General features: G+C 66.1%; 15 protein-coding genes across 15 annotated transcripts; 7 read left to right on the top strand and 8 right to left on the bottom strand.

The window, feature by feature from the left end:
- The first annotated feature begins 7 nt into the window (after positions 1 to 7).
- On the top strand, positions 8 to 748 carry MICPUN_108679 (predicted protein). The gene has a single exon (XM_002504013.1). The coding sequence runs from the start codon at positions 41 to 43 to the stop codon at positions 707 to 709; it is 669 nt and encodes a 222-aa protein (XP_002504059.1). The 5' UTR covers positions 8 to 40; the 3' UTR covers positions 710 to 748.
- A 48-nt stretch (positions 749 to 796) lies between these two features.
- Positions 797 to 1,912, bottom strand: MICPUN_60293 (predicted protein; the record flags this gene model as incomplete). Its single annotated transcript, XM_002503658.1, has 1 exon — positions 797 to 1,912. One exon carries the CDS (start codon positions 1,910 to 1,912, stop codon positions 797 to 799), a length of 1,116 nt encoding a protein of 371 aa, XP_002503704.1.
- Positions 1,913 to 2,153: 241 nt separating this feature from the next.
- MICPUN_83775 (predicted protein) lies at positions 2,154 to 4,964 on the bottom strand (the record flags this gene model as incomplete). The annotated part of the gene is made up of 2 exons (XM_002503657.1): positions 2,154 to 4,316; positions 4,425 to 4,964. 2 exons carry the CDS (start codon positions 4,962 to 4,964, stop codon positions 2,157 to 2,159), a joined length of 2,700 nt encoding a protein of 899 aa, XP_002503703.1. The 3' UTR covers positions 2,154 to 2,156.
- Positions 4,965 to 5,943: 979 nt separating this feature from the next.
- MICPUN_108678 (predicted protein) lies at positions 5,944 to 6,832 on the top strand. The gene has a single exon (XM_002504012.1). It carries the CDS (start codon positions 6,019 to 6,021, stop codon positions 6,619 to 6,621), a length of 603 nt encoding a protein of 200 aa, XP_002504058.1. The 5' UTR covers positions 5,944 to 6,018; the 3' UTR covers positions 6,622 to 6,832.
- Positions 6,833 to 6,984: 152 nt separating this feature from the next.
- On the bottom strand, positions 6,985 to 8,430 carry MICPUN_60290 (predicted protein; the record flags this gene model as incomplete). The annotated part of the gene is made up of 1 exon (XM_002503656.1): positions 6,985 to 8,430. The coding sequence occupies one exon, from the start codon at positions 8,428 to 8,430 to the stop codon at positions 6,985 to 6,987; it is 1,446 nt and encodes a 481-aa protein (XP_002503702.1).
- Positions 8,431 to 8,539: 109 nt separating this feature from the next.
- MICPUN_108677 (predicted protein) lies at positions 8,540 to 9,230 on the top strand. Its single transcript, XM_002504011.1, has one exon. The coding sequence runs from the start codon at positions 8,580 to 8,582 to the stop codon at positions 9,198 to 9,200; it is 621 nt and encodes a 206-aa protein (XP_002504057.1). The 5' UTR covers positions 8,540 to 8,579; the 3' UTR covers positions 9,201 to 9,230.
- Positions 9,231 to 9,268: 38 nt separating this feature from the next.
- Positions 9,269 to 10,192, bottom strand: MICPUN_60288 (predicted protein; the record flags this gene model as incomplete). The annotated part of the gene is made up of 1 exon (XM_002503655.1): positions 9,269 to 10,192. The coding sequence occupies one exon, from the start codon at positions 10,190 to 10,192 to the stop codon at positions 9,269 to 9,271; it is 924 nt and encodes a 307-aa protein (XP_002503701.1).
- A 129-nt stretch (positions 10,193 to 10,321) lies between these two features.
- MICPUN_60287 (predicted protein) lies at positions 10,322 to 11,584 on the top strand (the record flags this gene model as incomplete). The annotated part of the gene is made up of 1 exon (XM_002504010.1): positions 10,322 to 11,584. The coding sequence occupies one exon, from the start codon at positions 10,322 to 10,324 to the stop codon at positions 11,582 to 11,584; it is 1,263 nt and encodes a 420-aa protein (XP_002504056.1).
- A 95-nt stretch (positions 11,585 to 11,679) lies between these two features.
- On the bottom strand, positions 11,680 to 12,063 carry MICPUN_60286 (predicted protein; the record flags this gene model as incomplete). The annotated part of the gene is made up of 1 exon (XM_002503654.1): positions 11,680 to 12,063. One exon carries the CDS (start codon positions 12,061 to 12,063, stop codon positions 11,680 to 11,682), a length of 384 nt encoding a protein of 127 aa, XP_002503700.1.
- Positions 12,064 to 12,307: 244 nt separating this feature from the next.
- On the top strand, positions 12,308 to 13,400 carry MICPUN_60285 (Drug/Metabolite transporter superfamily; the record flags this gene model as incomplete). Its single annotated transcript, XM_002504009.1, has 1 exon — positions 12,308 to 13,400. The coding sequence occupies one exon, from the start codon at positions 12,308 to 12,310 to the stop codon at positions 13,352 to 13,354; it is 1,047 nt and encodes a 348-aa protein (XP_002504055.1). The 3' UTR covers positions 13,355 to 13,400.
- A 6-nt stretch (positions 13,401 to 13,406) lies between these two features.
- MICPUN_101616 (predicted protein) lies at positions 13,407 to 14,770 on the bottom strand (the record flags this gene model as incomplete). Its single annotated transcript, XM_002503653.1, has 2 exons — positions 13,407 to 14,543; positions 14,660 to 14,770. The coding sequence occupies 2 exons, from the start codon at positions 14,768 to 14,770 to the stop codon at positions 13,407 to 13,409; spliced, it is 1,248 nt and encodes a 415-aa protein (XP_002503699.1).
- A 195-nt stretch (positions 14,771 to 14,965) lies between these two features.
- On the top strand, positions 14,966 to 15,469 carry MICPUN_60283 (predicted protein; the record flags this gene model as incomplete). The annotated part of the gene is made up of 1 exon (XM_002504008.1): positions 14,966 to 15,469. The coding sequence occupies one exon, from the start codon at positions 14,966 to 14,968 to the stop codon at positions 15,467 to 15,469; it is 504 nt and encodes a 167-aa protein (XP_002504054.1).
- Positions 15,470 to 15,568: 99 nt separating this feature from the next.
- On the bottom strand, positions 15,569 to 17,146 carry MICPUN_83540 (predicted protein; the record flags this gene model as incomplete). Its single annotated transcript, XM_002503652.1, has 2 exons — positions 15,569 to 16,025; positions 16,254 to 17,146. The coding sequence occupies 2 exons, from the start codon at positions 17,144 to 17,146 to the stop codon at positions 15,572 to 15,574; spliced, it is 1,347 nt and encodes a 448-aa protein (XP_002503698.1). The 3' UTR covers positions 15,569 to 15,571.
- Positions 17,147 to 17,326: 180 nt separating this feature from the next.
- Positions 17,327 to 18,394, top strand: MICPUN_101613 (predicted protein; the record flags this gene model as incomplete). Its single annotated transcript, XM_002504007.1, has 1 exon — positions 17,327 to 18,394. One exon carries the CDS (start codon positions 17,327 to 17,329, stop codon positions 18,392 to 18,394), a length of 1,068 nt encoding a protein of 355 aa, XP_002504053.1.
- MICPUN_108675 (predicted protein) lies at positions 18,382 to 19,508 on the bottom strand. The gene has a single exon (XM_002503651.1). It carries the CDS (start codon positions 19,460 to 19,462, stop codon positions 18,458 to 18,460), a length of 1,005 nt encoding a protein of 334 aa, XP_002503697.1. The 5' UTR covers positions 19,463 to 19,508; the 3' UTR covers positions 18,382 to 18,457.
- Between the last annotated feature and the right edge of the window lie 88 nt (positions 19,509 to 19,596).

The raw sequence follows: 19,596 nt of genomic DNA, 5'->3' as shown, positions 1-19,596 counted from the left end.
GGTAGACTCCCCGCGGCGGTCCGCGACCCTCGCGAGCGACATGGGTCAGGGCAACTCCAAGTGCGACGGGGTGCACGAGAAGATCCGCGAGCGCGTCCCTCACGCGCTGCTCCGCGGCGTCAACGCGCCGAGCGGTCCGTCCGCTCCCGGTGCCCGCGCCGAAGGATCCGTCGTGCCCGGCGTGCCGAGGGAGACGCGCGTCAAGCTCGTGCTCCTGGGGGACACGGGAGTCGGGAAGAGCGCCATCGTGGTGCGGTTCGTCCAAGGAGAGTTCAGCGAGGAGAGCAAGGTGACCGTCGGCGCGGCGTTCCTCGCAAAGTCGCTGCGCATCCCCGAGCACGGACCCGACGCGGCGGTGAAATTCGAGATATGGGACACGGCTGGTCAAGAGAGATACGCGTCGCTGGCGCCGCTCTACTACCGCGGCGCGGGCGCGGCGGTGGTGGTGTACGACATAACATCCCCCGCGTCCTTCGAGAAGGCCAGGTTCTGGGTTAAAGAGCTGCAGAAGCACGCGTCGCCGAACATCAACATCGTGCTCGTGGGAAACAAGAAGGATCTGGGGGACACGAGGCGCGCGGTGAGCAGGGAAGACGCTCGCGCGTTCGCGAACGAGAACGGGATGGCGATGGAGTGCGAGGCGAGCGCGCTGAGCGGGGAGGGGGTGGTGGAGATATTCAAGTCGGTGGCGATGTCGCTGTGGCGGTGACACTTTGACGACTTTAACGAGACGAGTACGGCATCGTTCACGACGGGATCGAATAGTAGTCTGTCTATTCATCCGCGGTATTCATCCTCACGACTTGCACGCGTCGTCCTCCTTGCTCCTCCACCAGTCGCAGTCCCTCCGTTGCCACGTGATGATATCGCTCCCGAACCCCAAACCCTCGTCCCCCCACGCGTACCTCTCCGCCCTCGCGTCCCCCGCCAGATGCGTCAACAAGAACGCCGTAGTCGGCCCGACCCAAAATCTCGGCGACGTGTAGTGGTTCCCCCCCCGCAACGCCCCGACGATCTTCGGCCCACGCGCCGCGCGGTACGTCCTCAGCGTGTTCGCGAACGGTGCGTTGGTGTCGTCCGTGCCGCTCAGCAGCATGAGCGGCGCTTTGACGCTGGCATCGTAGTTGTTTTGCGCCAGCTCCCAGGTGTGAAGCGCGACCACCGCGGCGATGGCGTCGGGCGCGGACGCCGCGCCCCTCACCGCGCGACCCGCGCCGAGCGAGTACCCGGCCACGCCGAGCTTCCCCGCGTCGACGACGACCCCGGGGCCGCACGGCTGGAGGTCTACGAGCATGCGCGCGGCGTTGACGGTGGCGGTCGCTCCGGCGGCTCCGTCGGGAACGCCGCGTAGAAACGGACACGCTGTGACCACCCCCCACGACGCGAAGTGCTCCAGGAGTTCGGGGAGCCAGTACCCGTAGTCGGGCAGCTCGCCGTACCACTCGGGTCCGAAGCCGTCGACGGCGCTGGCGATGCCCTCGACGCCCGCGCAGTCCCCTTCGCCGCCGTAGCTCCAAGACAAGCCGGGGACGGTGGCGCCTTTGCCGTGGTGTGAAGTTTTGAACGCGGCGGGGTCGCCCGGGAGGGGCATCGCCCTGGTCCCCCGCGCCACCGGGCACGCGACGAGCGCGCCGGAGAAGCCGTACATGATTGTCCGCGACGCGTCCAACTCGACGAGCGTCGTTTCGTATGGCCCAAAGTGGGCGTAGGGCCCGCCGGGTCTTCGCTCGGGCAGCGGGTTGGACTTGTCGCAGTCGGTGACGAGGCAGAGGACGTTCTTCAGGGTACCCCCGCGCATCCGCGCGCGCCGGGCGGCCCACGGGGGCACGCGCGTGCGATCCCAACCGCGCGCCGACGCCGCGGCGGGGACCGACGCCGCGAGGAGGAGGAGGAGGGAGAGGACCGCTCGCATGGCGCCGCGGGCCGCGCTCCGTGTGGAGGTGGGCGCCTCGCTTCGCCGGCACCTGGGCTCGTCGCGCGAGGGTGTTTGTTCTCGGCGAGGGTCCGGCGAAAACCCGGCTCGGGGACGACCCTCGAACACCGCGCGGGACGAGGTTCGGACGCACGAGGCGCGGTTCGCGTTCTCGTCTCTCTCGTCGTGGCTTTTGACAACCTCGTCGTCTCAAAGCCAAAGGTGTCGAACTATTTTTTGGTTATTACGAGAAGAAGTAGATCGAGTCCTTCACTTGCTCGATGTCCATGTTGCCCATGGGCGGCGGCGGAGGTATCTCGTGCGCAACCTCCGGGTACTTCTCCTTCAGCTCCTCGTACAGCATCTCCAGCAGCGGCTCGCTGTGAAGCTCGATGAACTTCTCGCGGATGTGCCGCGACATCTCCGGAACGTCACCCGCGTGAGTCCAGAAAGAATCGTGAACCCCCGCGAACGTCAAACCCGCCTCGTGGCACGCCAGCGCCGTCTTCATCATGTGCGCGCTGTCTATGCTGTGGATGAAGTTTGGGGGAAACGCGCTGCGCTGCTTCGCCTTGGCCACCGAGTTTTCGTCGTTGTCGAACTGGAGCGTAAACGATTGCACCAACGTGCGAATCATCCGCTGGCTCTTCACCCGGTACGGCTGAACGACCGGCAGACCGAGCGGCGTGGTCCACTCCACCGCCCGCCCTTGGCTGCAAACCACCCTGGCGCACTCCGCGAGCCACGCCATGACGTCCCTGGCGTTCACGAAAAGGTTCGCGAGCGCATCCAGAGTCCTCCGGGCGGCGTAGTTGGCCATCTTATACCGCAGGTTCTCGTCCTCCACCGCGCCCCTCTCCTTTAATCGGTTCTGGATCTGCTGCCTGGCGCCTATGTGCGTCACGCCGTACACGGACGTCATCACGGTCTGCTTCACCAGCTTGCGGTCCACGTGCGGCGCGAGCGCGATGGCGAGCGCCTGCGTCTCCGGATCTTCCGGGTTTTTTGCATCCTCCGCCACGATCCGCTTGAGGACGTTGGCGATGCCCGTGTAGACGTCACCGGGTCGATCGCGGGGCATCAGGTTGACCTGCTCGCCGCCAGCCTCGTCACGTCCGAGCGCCGCGTAGTGCTGCAGGCCGTTGCAGCTGCCGTCCTGGTGGACGGGGAGTCGGCACATGTACGCGGGCGGGTCGCCGGAGGCTCGAGCTCGTTCAATCTCGAAGCAACACGCCAGGCACTGCCACGGGTCCTCGGCGTCGAGCCAGAAACCCCCGTCGGGGCCCAGCGGGTCCCGTGCCGACTGCTCTAACAGGTGTACGCGGTCCTCGATCCACTGACGCCTCTCGTCCATGGGCAGCTTGTCCACGCCCCCCGCGTAGAGGTTCGCGGCTTGTATGTATAACCAGTCCAAACCGTCGTTGCCGAGTGGACGGGCGTCGGCAAAGACCAGCGCGCCGCGGCAGATGTCCGAACCCAGGTGGTTGAGGTGCACGTGCATGGTGTACGCGCGCCCGCGGAAGTCGATGTTGTGCGGGAAGTAGATCCTGTCCTCGTCGCGCATCTCCTTCGCCACCTGCAGCTTGATCAAGAAATCGCAACGCTGCGAGTGCAGTTCGCGGTTGCGCTGTTTGGTCCTGTTCAGCGAGTGGATGAACCCGGCGACGTCCTGCCGCGAGGGCAGCGCCGTCGCGGCGAGCTGTCCCCGCGACCGACGCAGGCCGTAGGGGTTCGCGGGCCAGGTCGGGTCGGGCACGTTTTCGCGGGGAGGAACGTCCGCGCGGCCGCCGCCAGTGGCCCACACCTCCTCCATCACCCGCAACACGTCCTCGTTGATTCTCCAAGCCGTCCGGCCGAGGACGTTCAGGGCGTCGAGCACGGGCTGGAACTTGGCCGCCCGCCCGTCGAGCTCCGCCCCCGACTGCTCGCCGTGCAGCGCGAGCATCTGCCGCTTGGACGGTCCGTGCGTGGTGTAGTGCCCGCGCATCACGATGGACTCCGTTCGCAGGTACCCCCCCGCGTTGAACCGCGTCCACGGCCGGGGCGGGGTCACCATCGGCATGTACCGCACGGGCGACAGCGTCGCGCGGATCATCGCCTCGTCGTCCATGAAGGTGAAGAACGCGTCGTGCCAAGAGATCACCCCGTACCTGTGAGCCTTGTGCTTGACGTAGTCGTGGTAAAAGGCGGGAACCTCGATGAGCTCGCCGTCCGGTCCCGGGACGCGTATGCGCGCGGTCGTGAGCAGCAGCTTCACCAGCGCGGCGCCCACCTTGCTCCTCGTGACGCCGCCCCAGTCGGAGTCGTTCAGCGCGGTGCGCGCCAGCCTCGCGACGCCCCGGACCGTGGTTAACGTTTTCAGGCTCTCCATGTTGACCTTCATGAACCTGTCGTGGACGTGGGGCTTGGCGATGAAGTCGTCCACGTCCTCAACGTCCTCGGCGAGGTCACTCGGGTGCTCGTTAAAGTCCACCCCGGCCACGGCGGGCTCCTCGTTCACGACGTTCAGGACGCCGTTTTTGCTCTCGAGGTACCGTTTCTTTGTCAGTCGCGCCCGTTGTCGCAGCCGCGCGAGGTTGACCTCCGCCTGCACGCTCTGCCCGAGCATCTCGACCGCGCGCACGAACTTGCACATCCCCGCCTGCGCCTCGTTCGGCTCTCCGAACATCTGCTCTCCCTTCATGAGCTGCGAGATGACGGTGTGAAGGGTGATGACCGCGAGCTTGTCGGGGTTGAGCATCAACAGAAAGGGGCCGTAGTTGCTTCGGTCCACGCCCCGCACCTTTAGACGCACGTGCTCCTGCTCGAGCCGTATGGCGCTGGTGAGGGGCGCGAAAAAGCCTTGGAGCAGCCTCCGCCCCAGCGGTAGCTCCGCGCCGCCCCCGCGCCGCCGCGTTATCCGAGCCTCTTCCTTGTACCTCTCCACCTCTCGGTCGACGGCGAGGATCTCGTTTCTTCGCTGCCTCTCCTCGAGCTCGCGCATCTTCGGGTCAGCCTCGTGGCCCTCGACGTAGGAGTACTTGTTGTACAGCTGTCGCCGCCGCGCTTCCATCGCCATCAACGCGACGCGCACGCCGTCCATGCCCGGGTCGTCCGCCGCGCGCTGCTGCTCCCGGAGGCGCCTGGCCTTCTCCTTGGCCTCCTCCTCGCCGACAATGACGACGCGATGCCGACGACCGCGACCGGCTCGACGCGTGCGATCGGCGTAGGGTCCCGTCGCGTGCGGCGTCCTACGCCCCGTGGCGCCGTGGTCCTCGACGGTCTCGTGCGTTTCGACGTCCCGTTCGTCCACGTCGTCGCGCGGGTCCTCGTCCATGAGCTGATGCGCGGAGAGCAGGGTTCCCGTCGGGGCCCTGAACGCCACGCCGCCCGCGCTTCGCCGCCCGCTGAACCCCGCGCCCTCCGCGTCCAGCAACGACGCGGTGTTCTCCCGCGCCTCGTCGCGCGAGCTGAACGCCCTGGACGACGACGCGTGCGCGACGCGCCAGTCGCATCCCCGCGCCGCGAGTTGGACGAGCGCGCGCATCTCGTCTCCACCGCCGCCTCGAGCCAACGCCGCGACGTCGCGCAGCGACCGCGCGGCGCGCCTCATCGCGGCCCGGGACCGCGGAACCCCTCCGCGTCACCCGGGTGCGATCCCCGCGATGAGCGGTCCGTTCGCGCGACCGCCCGTGTCTCAGAGGGAGCTCTCCGCCGAGCCGCCCCTCCTCGACGTAATCGCAAAGTGACGAGCCGAGCAGCTCGGCTGGCGCGAAGAACCGCGCGGATGTTCCTCCCACGCGCGATCAGTCACGTTTTGGCATTTATTTTTCCCGCGTTTGATGGTTAGTAGTCATTTACGGAGTCGAAATAGTGAAATATACGAGCTTTGTATGTGATTCGAGTGAGAAACTCCCACCTAAATGAATCAAGCTTGACTGCGATCCAGTCGTGAAATCGTGATCCGCGCCCGAATAAATCTTAGGGTTTGTTGCCGCCGCGAATCTGACGTAAAGCCCCACGAACGCGCGCCGGCGAACCCTCTTTCCACGGCGCGCCGCACGGTCGTCGGTCGTAGCACACGTGCGAACGGTTTCTTCGTAACCCGCAGCACCTCTTAGTTCACGATGGTGAAGGTTACCTCCACCGAGCAGGCGCTCAAGGGCGTGCTTAACAAGGGCCAGACCGCGCCCAAGAAGGCGTCCAAGACCCCGGGATTCTACCCCGCCGAGGACGTCAAGTTCCCGCTCAAGCGCGCGGCGGTCGCGAAGAACCCCACCAAGCTTCGCGCCTCCATCACCCCCGGCACCATTCTCATCCTCCTCGCCGGCCACTTCAAGGGCAAGCGCGTCGTCTTCCTCAGGCAGCTCGAGTCCGGGCTCCTCCTGGTGTGCGGCCCTTACGGCGTCAACGGCGTGCCGATCAAGAGGGTGAACCAGTGCTACGTCATCGCCACCTCCCAGAAGGTTGACGTCGCCGGCGTGGACACCGCCAAGTTCAACGACGCGTACTTCAAGAAGCCCGCCAAGGTCCGCTCCAAGAAGAGCGAGGAGGACTTCTTCCAGGGCGAGGAGGAGAAGAAGGAGCTTCCCGCGTCCTACATCGAGGACAACAAGGCGCTCGACGCCAAGCTCGGCCCCGTCATCGACAAGGTGCCCTACCTCAAGGGGTACATGGCCACCAAGTTCACCCTCCGCAGCGGCGACAAGCCCCACGAGATGAAGTTCTAAGCGCTTCATCGAGTAGCAGCAGAGGGTTTGGTGGCGCGTTCTCTCGATGAGGCGCGGGCGCGGGTGACCTCGACGGCGAGAAAGATGACGGCACTGACGGGTCGACAAGTGCCAGCTGTGTTAGCATGAGAAGGTACCGCGCCGGCGTCCGTCGTGGACGCGCGGGGGTGTTAGTCGTAGAACTGTTCAATCAAGAGACAATTCCGGCTCGATCGGTGTCGAACGTCAACGCGCATCGGATCCATGATCAAGAAGGTGGAGAGGGGTCGCGGGGCGATGAAACCTACAACCTGGTGAAAACCCTAGAAAAAGTTCACTCTCAGCAAGTGGATTTTCAGGTGAAAATTTGTTTCAACTTTCTACTCACTCCCACATCGCCTGCGCCATCTTCCACGCGCTGTGATCCCTCGCCCGGACCTGGTTCTGCGTCTTGAACAGCTCCTGCTCGAACCCCGTGCTCCTGTCCACCCCGTCCCAGTGCCGCCCCGGCCGAATCCCGTATCTATTGGGAGCCGCGCCGATCCCCCGCCTCATCCACGAGTGCGCGGGCACCTCCTGCGGGATCCTGAACCCGCTCTTCTTAAGCGCCTCCTCGCTGATGCCCTCCACCACGGACGGCAACACGATATCCCCGCCCCCCTGCCGCTCGCGCCGCCTCGCGAGGTACGCCATCGGGTCCCCGAAGCGCTCCGCCTCCCGCATCGCCGCGTCGGCGCGAGCGTCAATGTCGGATCGAGCGAAGGGATTCGTCGACTCCTCGGCCAACGCCGCGCGTCCCTCGGCGATCTGCTTCGCCTGCGCGACGCCCGTCGCCCATATCGGCCTCTCGCGCTCCTTGGGTTCTTTGGCCGCCGCCTTCGCCGCCTCCCGCGCGGCGACTTCCTCCGCGGTGAGGATCCGACCGGTGGCCTTGTCTCGCACCGCGGTGGCCGCGTAGCGACCAGTCGCGTCGTCGCCGAGCCTCTCCATCCGCGCCTTGGCCGCCGCGCGCTTCTCCTCCGCCTCGCGCACGACGGTCGCGGCGTCCACCAAGCCGGTCGCGGTGCCGTCGGTCATGGTCGGAACGCGCTTGCGCGGCGGGGAGAGATCTTCATTCGACGGCGACCCCGCTCGACGTCGCGGCGGAGAGAGATCTTCATTCGACGGCGATCGCGCGCCGCCGCGGCGGGGCGGGGAGAGGTCGCCGGCCACCTCGTCGTCGCTGTCGTGCCTGCGTCGCCTCGGCGGAGACGGATCATCGGCTTCTTCGTCGTCGCTGTCGTGTCGCCCCGGCCTCGGCGGCGAGAGGTCGTCGTCGCTGTCGTGTCGCCCCGGCCTCGGCGGCGAGAGGTCTTCGTCGCTGTCGTGTCGCCCCGGCCTCGGCGGCGAGAGGTCTTCGTCGCTGTCGTGTCGCCCCGGCCTCGGCGGCGAGAGGTCGTCGCCGTCGCCGTCGTTCGCGTCGTTCGCGTCGTCGTCCGCCACCGCCCATCCCGACCCGTCCTCCCTGATGCCCAGGTACTGCCTCGCGCGCCCCTTACTCACGCCCGGGTCGTCGCCGCCCACCACCACCGGTCCTTCCTCCTCGCGAGCGCGCCGCTCCGCCTCGCGCTCGGCGGCGTACTTCCAGTCGTCGACGTCGTCGTCGTGGACCGTGATGCCGGTGCCGAGCTTCTTGGCCCTGGGCGCGGCGCCGTCCGACCCACCGCCCGAGGGCGCGCCGTCCCGCTCCTTCTTGCGCTTGCGCTTCTTCTTCTTCTCCCCGTCCCCGGCGCCGTCGCCGCCGGCGTCGCCGCCGAGGTACCGTCGCAGGTAGTCGAGCTTCGACGACATCCCGCGCGACCGCCCACCCCCGGCACCGGCTAGCCCGCGCACCCTAAAATGAACGAACGACGAGGACGAGATCCGCTTCAAGCGAATGCCAATTCGGCACAAGGAGGCGCGCTAGGACCCGGCCTCTTCTCGCCGCGCGAGGTCCGGCCATGGAAGACGAGCATCCGAAGAGTGTGACGGTGAAGGCCATAGAGGAAAACGACGTCGACGGCCTCGAGCTCATCCTGGAGTCCGCCGCAGACGAAGCGGCGCTGCGGGCCATTCTCGACGACGAGGACAAGGGGACGTGGTTCAGCCCTCTGCACCACGCCGCGATCCACGCGAGGGTCAGATGCGCCGAGATGCTGTGCGAGAAGGGCGCGGACGTTAACAAGGAGGATATCAAGGGTCGCACGTGCCTGCACTTGGCGTGCGACGCGTACCGGGAGAACTCCGAGAGCAGCGACGACATGCGGTTCGAGGAGATCGTCATCCAGCTGTGCAAGCGAGGCGCGGCGGGAATCAAGGACAACGCCGGGAAGGCGCCGGACTGCGGCGAGAGCGCGTGCCTCGCGGTCTCCGCCGCGGTGGATAGGGCGTGGCACGCGGGAGAGTCCATCCGGGACGGGTTGGAGGCGAAGAGAAGGGCGCGGAGGAAGGCTAAGATGGACGCGATATTCGCGGGGAAGCTGGCGTCGCACATCAACAACGCGTCGGCGGCGGCCATCACCGTCATGGACACCGGAGAAAACGACGGGTACAAGTATGGCAGCAGGGGTAACAACCCTTGAGACGGAATAGATGAAATCAGCGCCGCGCTCGAGCTCTCGTCCGTTCGGCCCGAAAGAACCCGCGTGTCTCACTTTCTGCGCACGGTGACGAAGGTGCTGCCCTTATCGCCGCGCCCGAGCCTCATGTCGTCGTCCAGGTACGTCGTGTCGAGCCATCCCTCCGGTCCTCGCCCGTCGTTCACCCAACCCAGCGGTATCGTCAGCGTCGGCACGGGCCCGAGCGTGAGCCTCACTTTCCGGAACGCCACCGCCAATCGCCTCGACTCTCCGCCCGTGACGCCGGGGTCCACCGGCTCGCACGCCGCGACGATCTCGACCTGAAGGGGCACGCCGAAGATCGTCAGCTCGGCTCTGTTGAGCACCTCCCCCTTGAACGCGTCGATGTCCTGGAAATTACCCCTGTTGTCTACGGCGTCGCCGCTGAACGTGGATATGGTCCGGCCCATCGGCTTGGCGTCGCCGCCCTTTTCGTTTTCGCTCCATCCTCCTCCTCCTCCTCCTCCTCCTCCTCCCTCGGAGGATGATCCGTCATCGTCGTCGTCGTCGTTCCGTTTCTTGGCGACGTTACCGCTGCTACCGCTCACCTCCGTGAGCGCGGAGCCGATGGCGCCCTCGAGCTCGGCGCGCTTCGCCGCGTCCTCCGCGGAGGCGCCCGTGTAGAGGAGCGACCACTTGCCGGTGATGAGCTCTCTGTTCACGGCCGGGTCCTTGGTGGGGTTGACCGCCTCGAGCGCCGCGACGATGGACTCGATCTCCGCGGCCACCTCCGGAGTGGCGCTCTTGCCCCTGTCGGTCCTCGCGCACAGCTGCACAAGCCGCCGCTTCCGCTGCTCCACGGTCGCGGGAGCTCCCGCGTCGTCGGCCTTTGTCGACGATCCGCGGACGACGACGCGACGGCGATGGCGCCCGGTGGCCGAGGGCGTCCGGGCGATGAGTCGCGAGGGCGCGTGGACCCGCGCGGACGATGGCGGGGCGGCGCTCGCCAGGGACATGTCGCCGCGGATACCGGAGCTTCCGACGGGTTGTGACGACGCCGACCGAACATCTCCTTCAAGAAATAACTCTGAACACGATCTGCAGTCTCCAGTACGTCGGGTCGCGCGGCCCGCGGAGAGGGCGCGATGGCCGACCACGGCGGCGATTACCGCCGCGGCGGCGTGGATGGCGCCGGTGACGCGTCCGCGAGGCCCGGTCTCCACGACCGTCGCGTCTACATCGGCGGCATACCCTACTCCATCGACGGCAACGACAAGCTCGCCGAGCTCCTTCACCAGCGGGGCATCCGAGACCACGAAAGCCTCAAGGTCCCGCTGAACCCCGAGGACGGGCGCCCGCGCGGGTTCGCGTTCGCGTCCTTCGCGTCCGCCGCGGCGGCGACGCGGTGCATCGAGGCCCTCGACCAGACCACCGTGGAGGGGCGGCTCTTGTCGTGCAAACGATCCTTCGTGCAGGATGAGAGCAGCTACGTAACGCCGGGGAGCGCGGGGTACATGCCGCCCGCGATGGAGGTCAGAGGGGTGAACAAGGGGGAATCGCAGTGGGACGTGCTGGCGAGGATACAGGCGAGGTACGGCGTGGCGATACCCGCGGTAGGAGGCGCCGGCCCGACGGGTCGCGGAGATACCGCGGAGGCGTTCGCGATCCCGCCCCCGCCGACCGCGCCGCCCCCGCCCCCGGACGCCCTCAACGCTCCGACGATCCCACCGAGCTCGATCGTGCTGCCCAAGATCTCGTCGCTCGCCGCGGTGGTCGGTCGCGACGCGGCGAGGCGCGCGACCGCCGTCGTCCCGGGTCCCATCGACGACGACGACGGCGACGACGGCGAGCGACCTCCGCCGCCGCCGCCGGGGGGTCCCCCGATCCCTTCGGGCTCGACGACGACGCCGCCTCCCCCGCCGCCGCCGGGTTTAGGGTCCCAGGGTTTAGGACGAGGTCCCAAGGTACTCGGCACCCCCAAGGTGTTCGCCAACGACGAGCCGCCACGTGGCGAGACGAGAAAGGCGGGCGACGCGGCGTCGGAGCGAAGGCTTCGGCGGGAACGGATGCGAAAGCTCCGCGCGTCCGGCGTCTTCGTCATGGGCGACGGCGACGGGGACGACGGGGACGACGAGGACGGGAAGGACGGGGACGAAAAGTCGGCACCCGGGGACGGGGACGTCGTCGGCAGGGCAGAGCCGGCGAAGCGGGCGAGGGTCGTCGCCGAGGAGGTGCGAGGGGTGACGGGTCTCGACGGGGCGGCATTCGCGCCGGGGACGGAGGCGTCGTCGTCGATCGTCGTCGACGTCAAACGCGCGGAACTGGCGCCGAGCAAGGTGGAGGAGATTCGCGCGAGGGCGGCGGCGGCGGCGGCCAAGGCGGCCGCCAGGGCCGTCGGCATGTCTTAGTCGGCTTCGTCGGGTAGCACTAGCGGCGGTTGTTGGCGGATTCAAACTGACGTCGATTACACCCACGTCGCCCTGGCTCACACGTCCCCATCCCTTCAAGGAGGTGCGCCTCCCAGCTGCACGCACTCCATCTCTGCCTCCGTGAGTATCCGCCGCTTGGGCCCGCCCCTGTTCGCCGGGATCGGCGCGGGTCTGTGCCTCGCGCCGTGCTGCGCCAGGAACATCGCCTCCGCGTTTGCCGATTTCGCCTTCTTCGCCGCCTTCTGCGCGAACGCCTTGGCCTCTGCGGCGGGTAAGTCCGACACCCTGGTCCCGTTGATCATGCGGACCGGGAAGGTTATCCGCGGGATCCGCGCGGCGCCCGCGAGGAGCACCGCCGCCTTCCTGAACGCGCCCATCGCGTGTGAGGGGCGACGAAGAGATGATATTTTTCTCGGCCCTTCCCAGTCCAAGAGACCCCAGGGAGCTGTGAGCGCCATTTCATGACTGCCACACTGTTTTGTTCGTGCTTTATTAGTGTTAACATATACACACTTGCACGGTTACGCCAAGTTGTATTTTTGTATTTCCCAAGTGATTGTATGGGCAAAAAGGGGTCACCCGAGACTGACAGGAGGGCATCGAGCTTCCGCGGCTCGTGCAGAGATCAACCATTATCGGGGCGGACACCGCGGTCGGTGCGCAGCGGAGCCGCAGAGAAAAGGAGGGGTATTGGGGAGCAAGATGCCGGGCATCATCGAGGAGGCACTCGTCGCGTACACCTACGTCGGGGTGTGGATCGGCATGAGCGCGGGGGTCATCCTCTACAACAAGTACATCCTGACCGTGTTCGGCTTTCCGTTCCCGGTGGCGCTCACCATGATGCACATGGCCTTCTGCTCCGCGCTCGCGTTCGTCCTTGTCCGCGTGCTCGGCGTGGTGAAAGGCATCAACATGAGCCGGGAGACGTACATCGCTAAGATCGTGCCCATCGCGGGGCTCTTCGCGGTGGTGCTGTGGATGGGGAACACCGCGTACGTCTACCTGAGCGTCGCTTTCATCCAGATGGTCAAGGCGCTCATGCCGTGCGTGGTGTACACCGTCGGGTGCGTTTTCAAGGTGGAGACGTACAAAAAGGAGACGATGATGAACATGGCAGTCATCGCGCTCGGCGTCGGGATAGCGTCCTACGGCGAGCTCAACTTCAACCTCACCGGGTTCATGCTCCTCATGGGGTCCATCGCGTGCGAGGCTGTGAGGATCGTGTCCATACAGATGCTGCTCACCAGCGCCGACATCAAGCTCAACAGCGTCACCACGCTGTACTACGTGTCTCCCGCGTGTTTCGTGTTCCTCCTCGCCCCGTTCGCGTTCATCGAGGCGCCGCGGTTCGCGTCGGGTGCGGAGGACGTCAACCTCAATCCCGTCGTGTTGGGAAGCAACGCGGCGCTCGCGTTTGCGCTCAACATATCAGTCTATCTGCTCATAGGCAAGACCAGCGCGCTCACGATGAACGTGGCGGGAGTCATCAAGGACTGGATGCTGATATTCATCTCTTCCGTGATGTTCGACGCGCCCATCAGCAGCCTGCAGCTGTGGGGATACCTTCTCGCCTTCGCGGCGGTTTGCTATTACAATTACCAAAAGTATCTGGAGCGGGTCGCCGCGGAGGCGGCGAAGGGCGCGGGGGGCAAGGCCGTGAAGCTGGACGACAGGGAGGCGAGCGGGGGAATCGAGATGACCAAGCAGATCACGGTCAACGGCAACGCCGTCCCCAACAGTAAGCCGTAGCGTCACCGTGTAGTAGTCTACTTTATTGCCAAAAAAAAATCGCGGCCTTCACTTACGGCGCCTCCTCGCCCAGTTCGGCTTTGTCCTCGCCGACCCCGCCCCGCCCCCCCCTCGACGCCGCCCTCTCCTCCTCCTCCCTGCGTATCTCGTCGTGGTACTCCGTGAGCTCCGCGTGCACCAGCTCCCGCACCCTCTCCTCCGTCATCGCCTCGCCCTCGAAGCTAAACTCGAAGGGCCCCGACGCGGATGGCTCGTCGCTGACGTCGTGCAGAGACGCGAGATACGGATGCGACAGCGCCTCCTCCACCGTGATCCGCGACGCCGGGTCGAACACGAGCATCTTGTCGATCAAGTCGACGGCGTCGGGCTCGGCTTCGGGGTACACCTTCTGGAAGTCGACGCGCGGCGTCCGCGGAAGGCTCCGGATGTACCGCCGCGCCTTGTCGCTCGTGATGAACTCCATCTCCTCCTCGCTGGGCGACCCGATGACGCGAGCGATCAGGTTCAGCTGGTGCACGTAATCCTTTCCAGGGAACAGCGGCTTACGGCCCAGTAGCTCGGCGAATATGCAACCCACGCTCCACACGTCGATCGCGCTCGTGTACTCGCTGCAACTTAAGAGCAGCTCGGGCGCTCGGTACCACCGCGTGACGACGTACTCCGTCATGAACTCAGTCTCCCTCCCCGTCCTCGCCAGGCCAAAGTCGCAAATCTTCAAGTCGCAGTTGGCGTTTAAGAGCAGGTTGCTCGGTTTCAAGTCTCGGTGCAGCACGTTCGCGCTGTGCACGTACTTCAACCCGCGGAGTAGCTGGTATATGAAGTACTGGCAGTGGTCGTCGCTCAGGGGTTGGTTTGACCGGATGATCTGATGCAGGTCGGTGTCCATGAGCTCGTACATGACGTAGACATCGTTGTAGTCTTTGACGGACTTCTTGGGCCTGACCACGTCCACGATGCGAATGACGTTCTCGTGCTTCAGATGGCGGAGTAGCTTCATCTCTCGCAGCGTGCGCTTGGCGTCCACCGCGTTCTCGAACGCGTTGGCGATCTTTTTTATCGCCACCTTCTCGTCGGTGTCGACGTTGCGCGCGCTGCACACGACGCCGTAGGCGCCCTTCCCGATGGGTTTGATGGGCGCGTACCTCGCCTGCACCTCGAACGTGTTCCCGCACACCTGGAAGTTGCACATCTGCGCGATGAATAGGGGGGGAAGAGGGTCGAGGGAGCGTCAGCGGGTCGAACGTCGCATCGCACGATCGCGGCGTGGGGAAAACCCCGGGTCGGCACACGCGCGGAGAAACTGACCTTCGTCTCGCCTCCTTGGTCTCCGTCCGAGGGCGTGACCGAGATGGGGCCCTCCTCGGCGGGGCCGTCATCGCGCCGTGACCCTCCGGGTGTCAGCAGTGGCTCCGCCATCGGGCTACGACGATGTCGCTGCGCCAGACGTGTGCGAGCGGTCAACGCCGCGCGACTGGCAACGGAAGGTCGTGTCCGGCAGTCTCATCCGAGTCATCACGCACAACACTCCAAATAATAATTCCATTTGGCTCTACGTTTCGCCCCACCGTCCGCAGTTCGAAGCCGCGCGTCGTGTGAGAGTATCGGGCCGGCATGCCCGTCAGCGAGACCTTCCGCACGGTGGTGCTCGTGTTCCTCGGGACGCACATCCCCGCCACGCTGATGATGGACTCCCAGGCGCTCCTCCCACCCGCCATCGTCCCTGGCTTCATGAAATCGCTGCTGGATTTCCACGTGCGGACAAACTCCGATCCGCTCATGGCGGATCCACCGACTTGGTTCAAGTCGTTCATACTCTTCGAGCTCCTGTTCCAGCTCCCCTTCTTCTTCATCGGATTCAAAGCCTTCTACGAGCGGAGGAACTGGATCAGGATACCGGGCGTCGTCTACGGGGCGCACACGGCGACGACACTCATCCCAATCTTGGCTGAGATTTTACATCCCGCGACCGTGTTCCCGGACGAAGCCGCGCGGTGGAAACTGTTCTTGATATACCTCCCCTACCTGCTCGTCCCGGCCTCGATGGCGTACGCGCTGGGCGTGGACGACAAGCCCTTCGGCGCCAAGGGCGGGCCCAACAAGCTCAAGATATTCTGATTATTAATCACTTTAGTCTACGATAAATACAAGGCGGACGTCGCGACGTTAACGCCAATCACGTTGCGTCTAAAATCCCCACCGACGGACGCGCGAGCTTCATCAGTCCTGGCCGAAGAACGAGCAGCAGAAGGTGTCCCTGTCCGCGAGCACAAACTCCCCGCCCGCGGGCGACCACGCCACCTCCTCAGCCGCGAAGTTCGGCAGCGGAATCTCCACGAAGCTCGCGCCCTCCGGCGTCCAAACGTACACCCTGCTGTCCCCGGTCGCCACCGCCAGCCTGTGCGCGGTGGGATCCCACCCGAAGCTCGTCACCGGTCGCAGCTGCTGCAAACACGCGCACAGCTCCAGCGATATCGCGCTCCACACCCACACCGTCGTGGGCTGGCAGTCGTTTTTCGTCGCGAGGAACCGCCCGTCTCCGCTAAACGCGACGGCGCCCACGCCGACCGCATTCGCCGACCGACCGGTGAGCCGCGGCCGGCGCGTGGGCACGGACGCGGGGAGGGGCTCCACCACGTACCTCGCGGTGACCCTCCCGCGGCGCTGCGGCGGCCTCGGGGGGGGATCCACGCGTTCCGGACGCGTCGGAGGGGCTCTGTTCGAAGAAGAAGAAGAGCCCGCGCCGGGACCCGCCGGATGTTTCGACCGAATGCCCTCCTCGTGCCCGTCCCAAACGTCCTCCCACCACGTCGATTCGCCCGCGGTATCGTTCGCCGCCCCGGCGTCGTTCTCGGCGTCGGCGTCGTCGTCGTCATCGTCTTCGCCGTCGCCGTCGAGTAACGAACCGGGATGGGGCGAGTCGACGAGCACGCCGTCCACCTCCTCCACCTCCCGGTACACCGCCACCGTCGTGGGGAACACGACGGCGTCCGGGTGAGGCAGCTCCGCGAGCATCCGCCACGAGACGTGCGAGAACAGCCGAACGCGCTGGTCGAGCGCACCCGTGGCGAGTAAACCGCCGCGAGGACACCACGCGGCGCATCGAACCCCCGCGGCGGCCCCCCCGTCGCTCGGTTTGTACGAAGCCAGTTTGGTACCGTCGGGTCGGTAGATGAACACCGAGTGCTCGGTTAGGGCGTCCCACACGGCGATGGCGGTGCCGTCGGGTGACCACGTGGCGTCCGCCAGGTCGGTCGTCGCCACCTGGAACCGGGCCGCGGTGGTCCACGTGGCGCACGAGACGACGGTGATAAAATCTTTGCACTCTCTGCGTTCGCACACGAGGATGAACTTGCCGTTCGGGGAGAAGTCTATCCCCGCGTCCGCGTACTTGGGCTGCCTGAGGTAGACGCAGGACTTGTCGAGGAGGGACCACACGGCGCACCGCACGTTGAACTCGGCGACGGTGAGGATGTGCGTGCCGTTGGGCGACCACCGCGCGTGGATGCATCCCGCGGGCCCCTCGTCGATGAGGCAGGTCCACTTCTCGTCGGACACCGAGAAGCACTGGACGACGCCGCGCTTGTAGCACGCGCAGAGGACGTGGTCGGAGTCGGGGTGCCACTCGATCTTGTGTATGCGGTCCAGGCACGAGGATATGGAGCACACCGTGAGCGTCTCCGCGTCGCGGATCACCAGGCGATACTCCACCGCGGTGGCGAGGAATCGGCCGTCCGGGGAGAAGACCGGCGTCGGGCCGGTGCGCTTGTACGTCTCGGAGAAGTCCAGGGACATCTTCGCGGTGCGCGTTGGCGCGGGTTCGCGGGCGATCGCGCTCCCACACCGCCGCTCGGCGCGCCTTCGTCTGCGCCGTTCGCGTCCAATTTTAAAATTTCTCGTCAGAAGATGCGTCGGAGTTGCCGATTGACTCGCGGTGAAAAAGGCGAAGCGGGAGACGGGGCGGTCACCACGGCGATGCGCGCGCTCGCGGCTCCGCTGACCCGCGTCCTCGCCCCCCCGACCCGCGCGTCGTACTCCCGAGGCACCCGCGGTCGCGCCCGGATCGCCGCCATGAACACCACCAAGACCCCGCCGCACGACGGCGACGTGGAGCCCTGGTACCCGATCGGCACCCCGGGGAAGCCTTGGACGGAGGCGCAGAGGGAGGAGTGGCGCGCCAGCGTGGAGGCGCCCCGGCGCTCGTACGCGGACGAGGTCCTCGCGAAGCTCGAGCCCTTAAAGTCGAGGTACGACGTGTTCAAGTACGGCGCGCTGCCGTACGACGCGAACGATCCGGAACGGTACCCGCTCTTCGCCGTGCGCACGCGGGGATTCGACCCGTCGAACGGCAAGCCGTGCGTCCTCGTCACCGGCGGGGTCCACGGCTACGAAACCAGCGGGGTGCAGGGCGCGATCCGGTTCCTGGAGACCAAGTGCGAGGATTTCGTGGACGACTTTAACGTGCTCGTCGCCCCGTGCGTCTCGCCGTGGGGTTACGAACGCGTCCAGCGGTGGAACGCGCGCGCCGTGGACCCCAATCGATCCTTCGCCGATCGCAGCGCCGACGAATCCAAGTTTCTCGGCGCGATGGTCGACGCGCAAAACGTGGGGACGTGGATGTGCCACGTGGACCTTCACGAGACGACGGACACGGACGAGACCGAGTTCCGCCCCGCAAAGGCGGCGAGGGACGGCGAGTACATCGCCCCAGACGTCATCCCCGACGGGTTCTACACCGTGGGCGACTCGGAGGATCCGAAACCGGACTTTCAGAAGGAAATCATCGACGCGGTGTCCCTGGTGACGCACATCGCGCCAGATGTGGACGGTAAGATCATCGGCGAGCCCGTGACGCAGCGTGGGGTGATCAACTACCCGGTACGGGCGCTCGGGCTGTGCGCGAGCGTGACGAACGCGAGGTACGTGACAACTACGGAGGTGTACCCCGACTCGCCCAAGTGCACCGACGATGAATGCAACGACGCGCAGGTGGCGGCGGTGGTGGCGGCGCTGACGCACGTGAAGCGCGTGGAGAACATCTGAGTTGGTTTGGCACTGGTTGATTAGTTTTCGACGAAATCTATCCGAGTCGTCGTAGACTAGTTTTCAGTACGAGTCTTCGCTCTGCACGCCGCCGTAGCTGACCCTGTACGCGGGGAACATCGAGGAATCGATGACGCCTCTGCCGATGTCGCGAACGGTGACGTTCAACCGACCGTGTAACATCCTTCCCCTCAGCATCGGCGGCATCGTCCTCGGCACGACGCCGGTGACCGAGTGCACGATCATCCGCGACGGTCCACCGAAGAGCAAGACGTCGCCGCTGTTTAAACGAACGGTGCGGTGCGTCGCGTCTTCGAACCGGTTCTTGTACGAAAAATCCGCCGAGAGTCCGACGGTGAAGCTCACGATGGGTGGCCCGGTGTCGTGTCTGGCGTGCGCGGGATCCTCGCTGTCCCTGTGCCACTTGAACTTGGCGCCCTCTTTGTAGAAGTTGACCAGCGCGGTCGTCGGGTTCATGTCGGGGACGTTCGTGCACGAGTCCGCCGTCTGCGCGCACCGGACGCAGCCGCGAACGATGCGCCCGAGTCTCTCTGGAAAGTCGGAGACTGGGAGGATGACCCTTCCTCTGGTGCCCTGATTGAGCCTGAGCACCGGCGCGTCTCCCGGCGCGTCTCCCGGCACTGTGTTGTAGAATCCCTGCCTCCCGTCCTTCCCCTCGCCCACCTCGAACGCGCGCTCGGCGAGCCACGCCTGCGTCTCCAGGTCGATCGCCCGTCTGAGGCACACCAGCCCCGGCGCGAGCACCTCCGCGACGCTCCCCTTCTCGCCCATGACGCGCGCCTCCTCCTCGCTCGTCGACGCGCCCGCGCCGGCGTCGACGCGGTCGCGATGCGCGCGTTCCACCTCCGAACGAACGCCCGCGTCGGGAATCGAACGGACGACCGCGTCCAGGAGGTCCGCGTCCCTCACCGCTCGACTCGCGGTGCCGTACCACACATCGGGGGAGACGTCGCCGAGCTGAAGCGCGTGGCTCGTGGCGCGGAAGGACCGGTACGGGCCGGGGCCGAGCGCGGTTTTGAGCGACGTCACGAGCGTGTCATGTCCCATGGCGTCGCGGGTCCGTCGACCGACGTCCGTCTCCCCTCCCCGCGCGTGTGCCCTCTGTTGTCTTTGGTCGGGAGCCGAGGAGACATCCTTCCAGTCGAGGATTAAGTGACTGAGAGGCCCGTTGGGAGGTCTTA

The sequence above is a fragment of the Micromonas commoda genome, chromosome 7 (assembly GCF_000090985.2).
Source record: "Micromonas commoda chromosome 7, complete sequence".
NCBI lineage: Eukaryota > Viridiplantae > Chlorophyta > Mamiellophyceae > Mamiellales > Mamiellaceae > Micromonas > Micromonas commoda.
The sequence above is the reverse complement of the archived record's forward strand: the minus strand, read 5'-3'. Positions and strand labels throughout refer to the sequence as shown.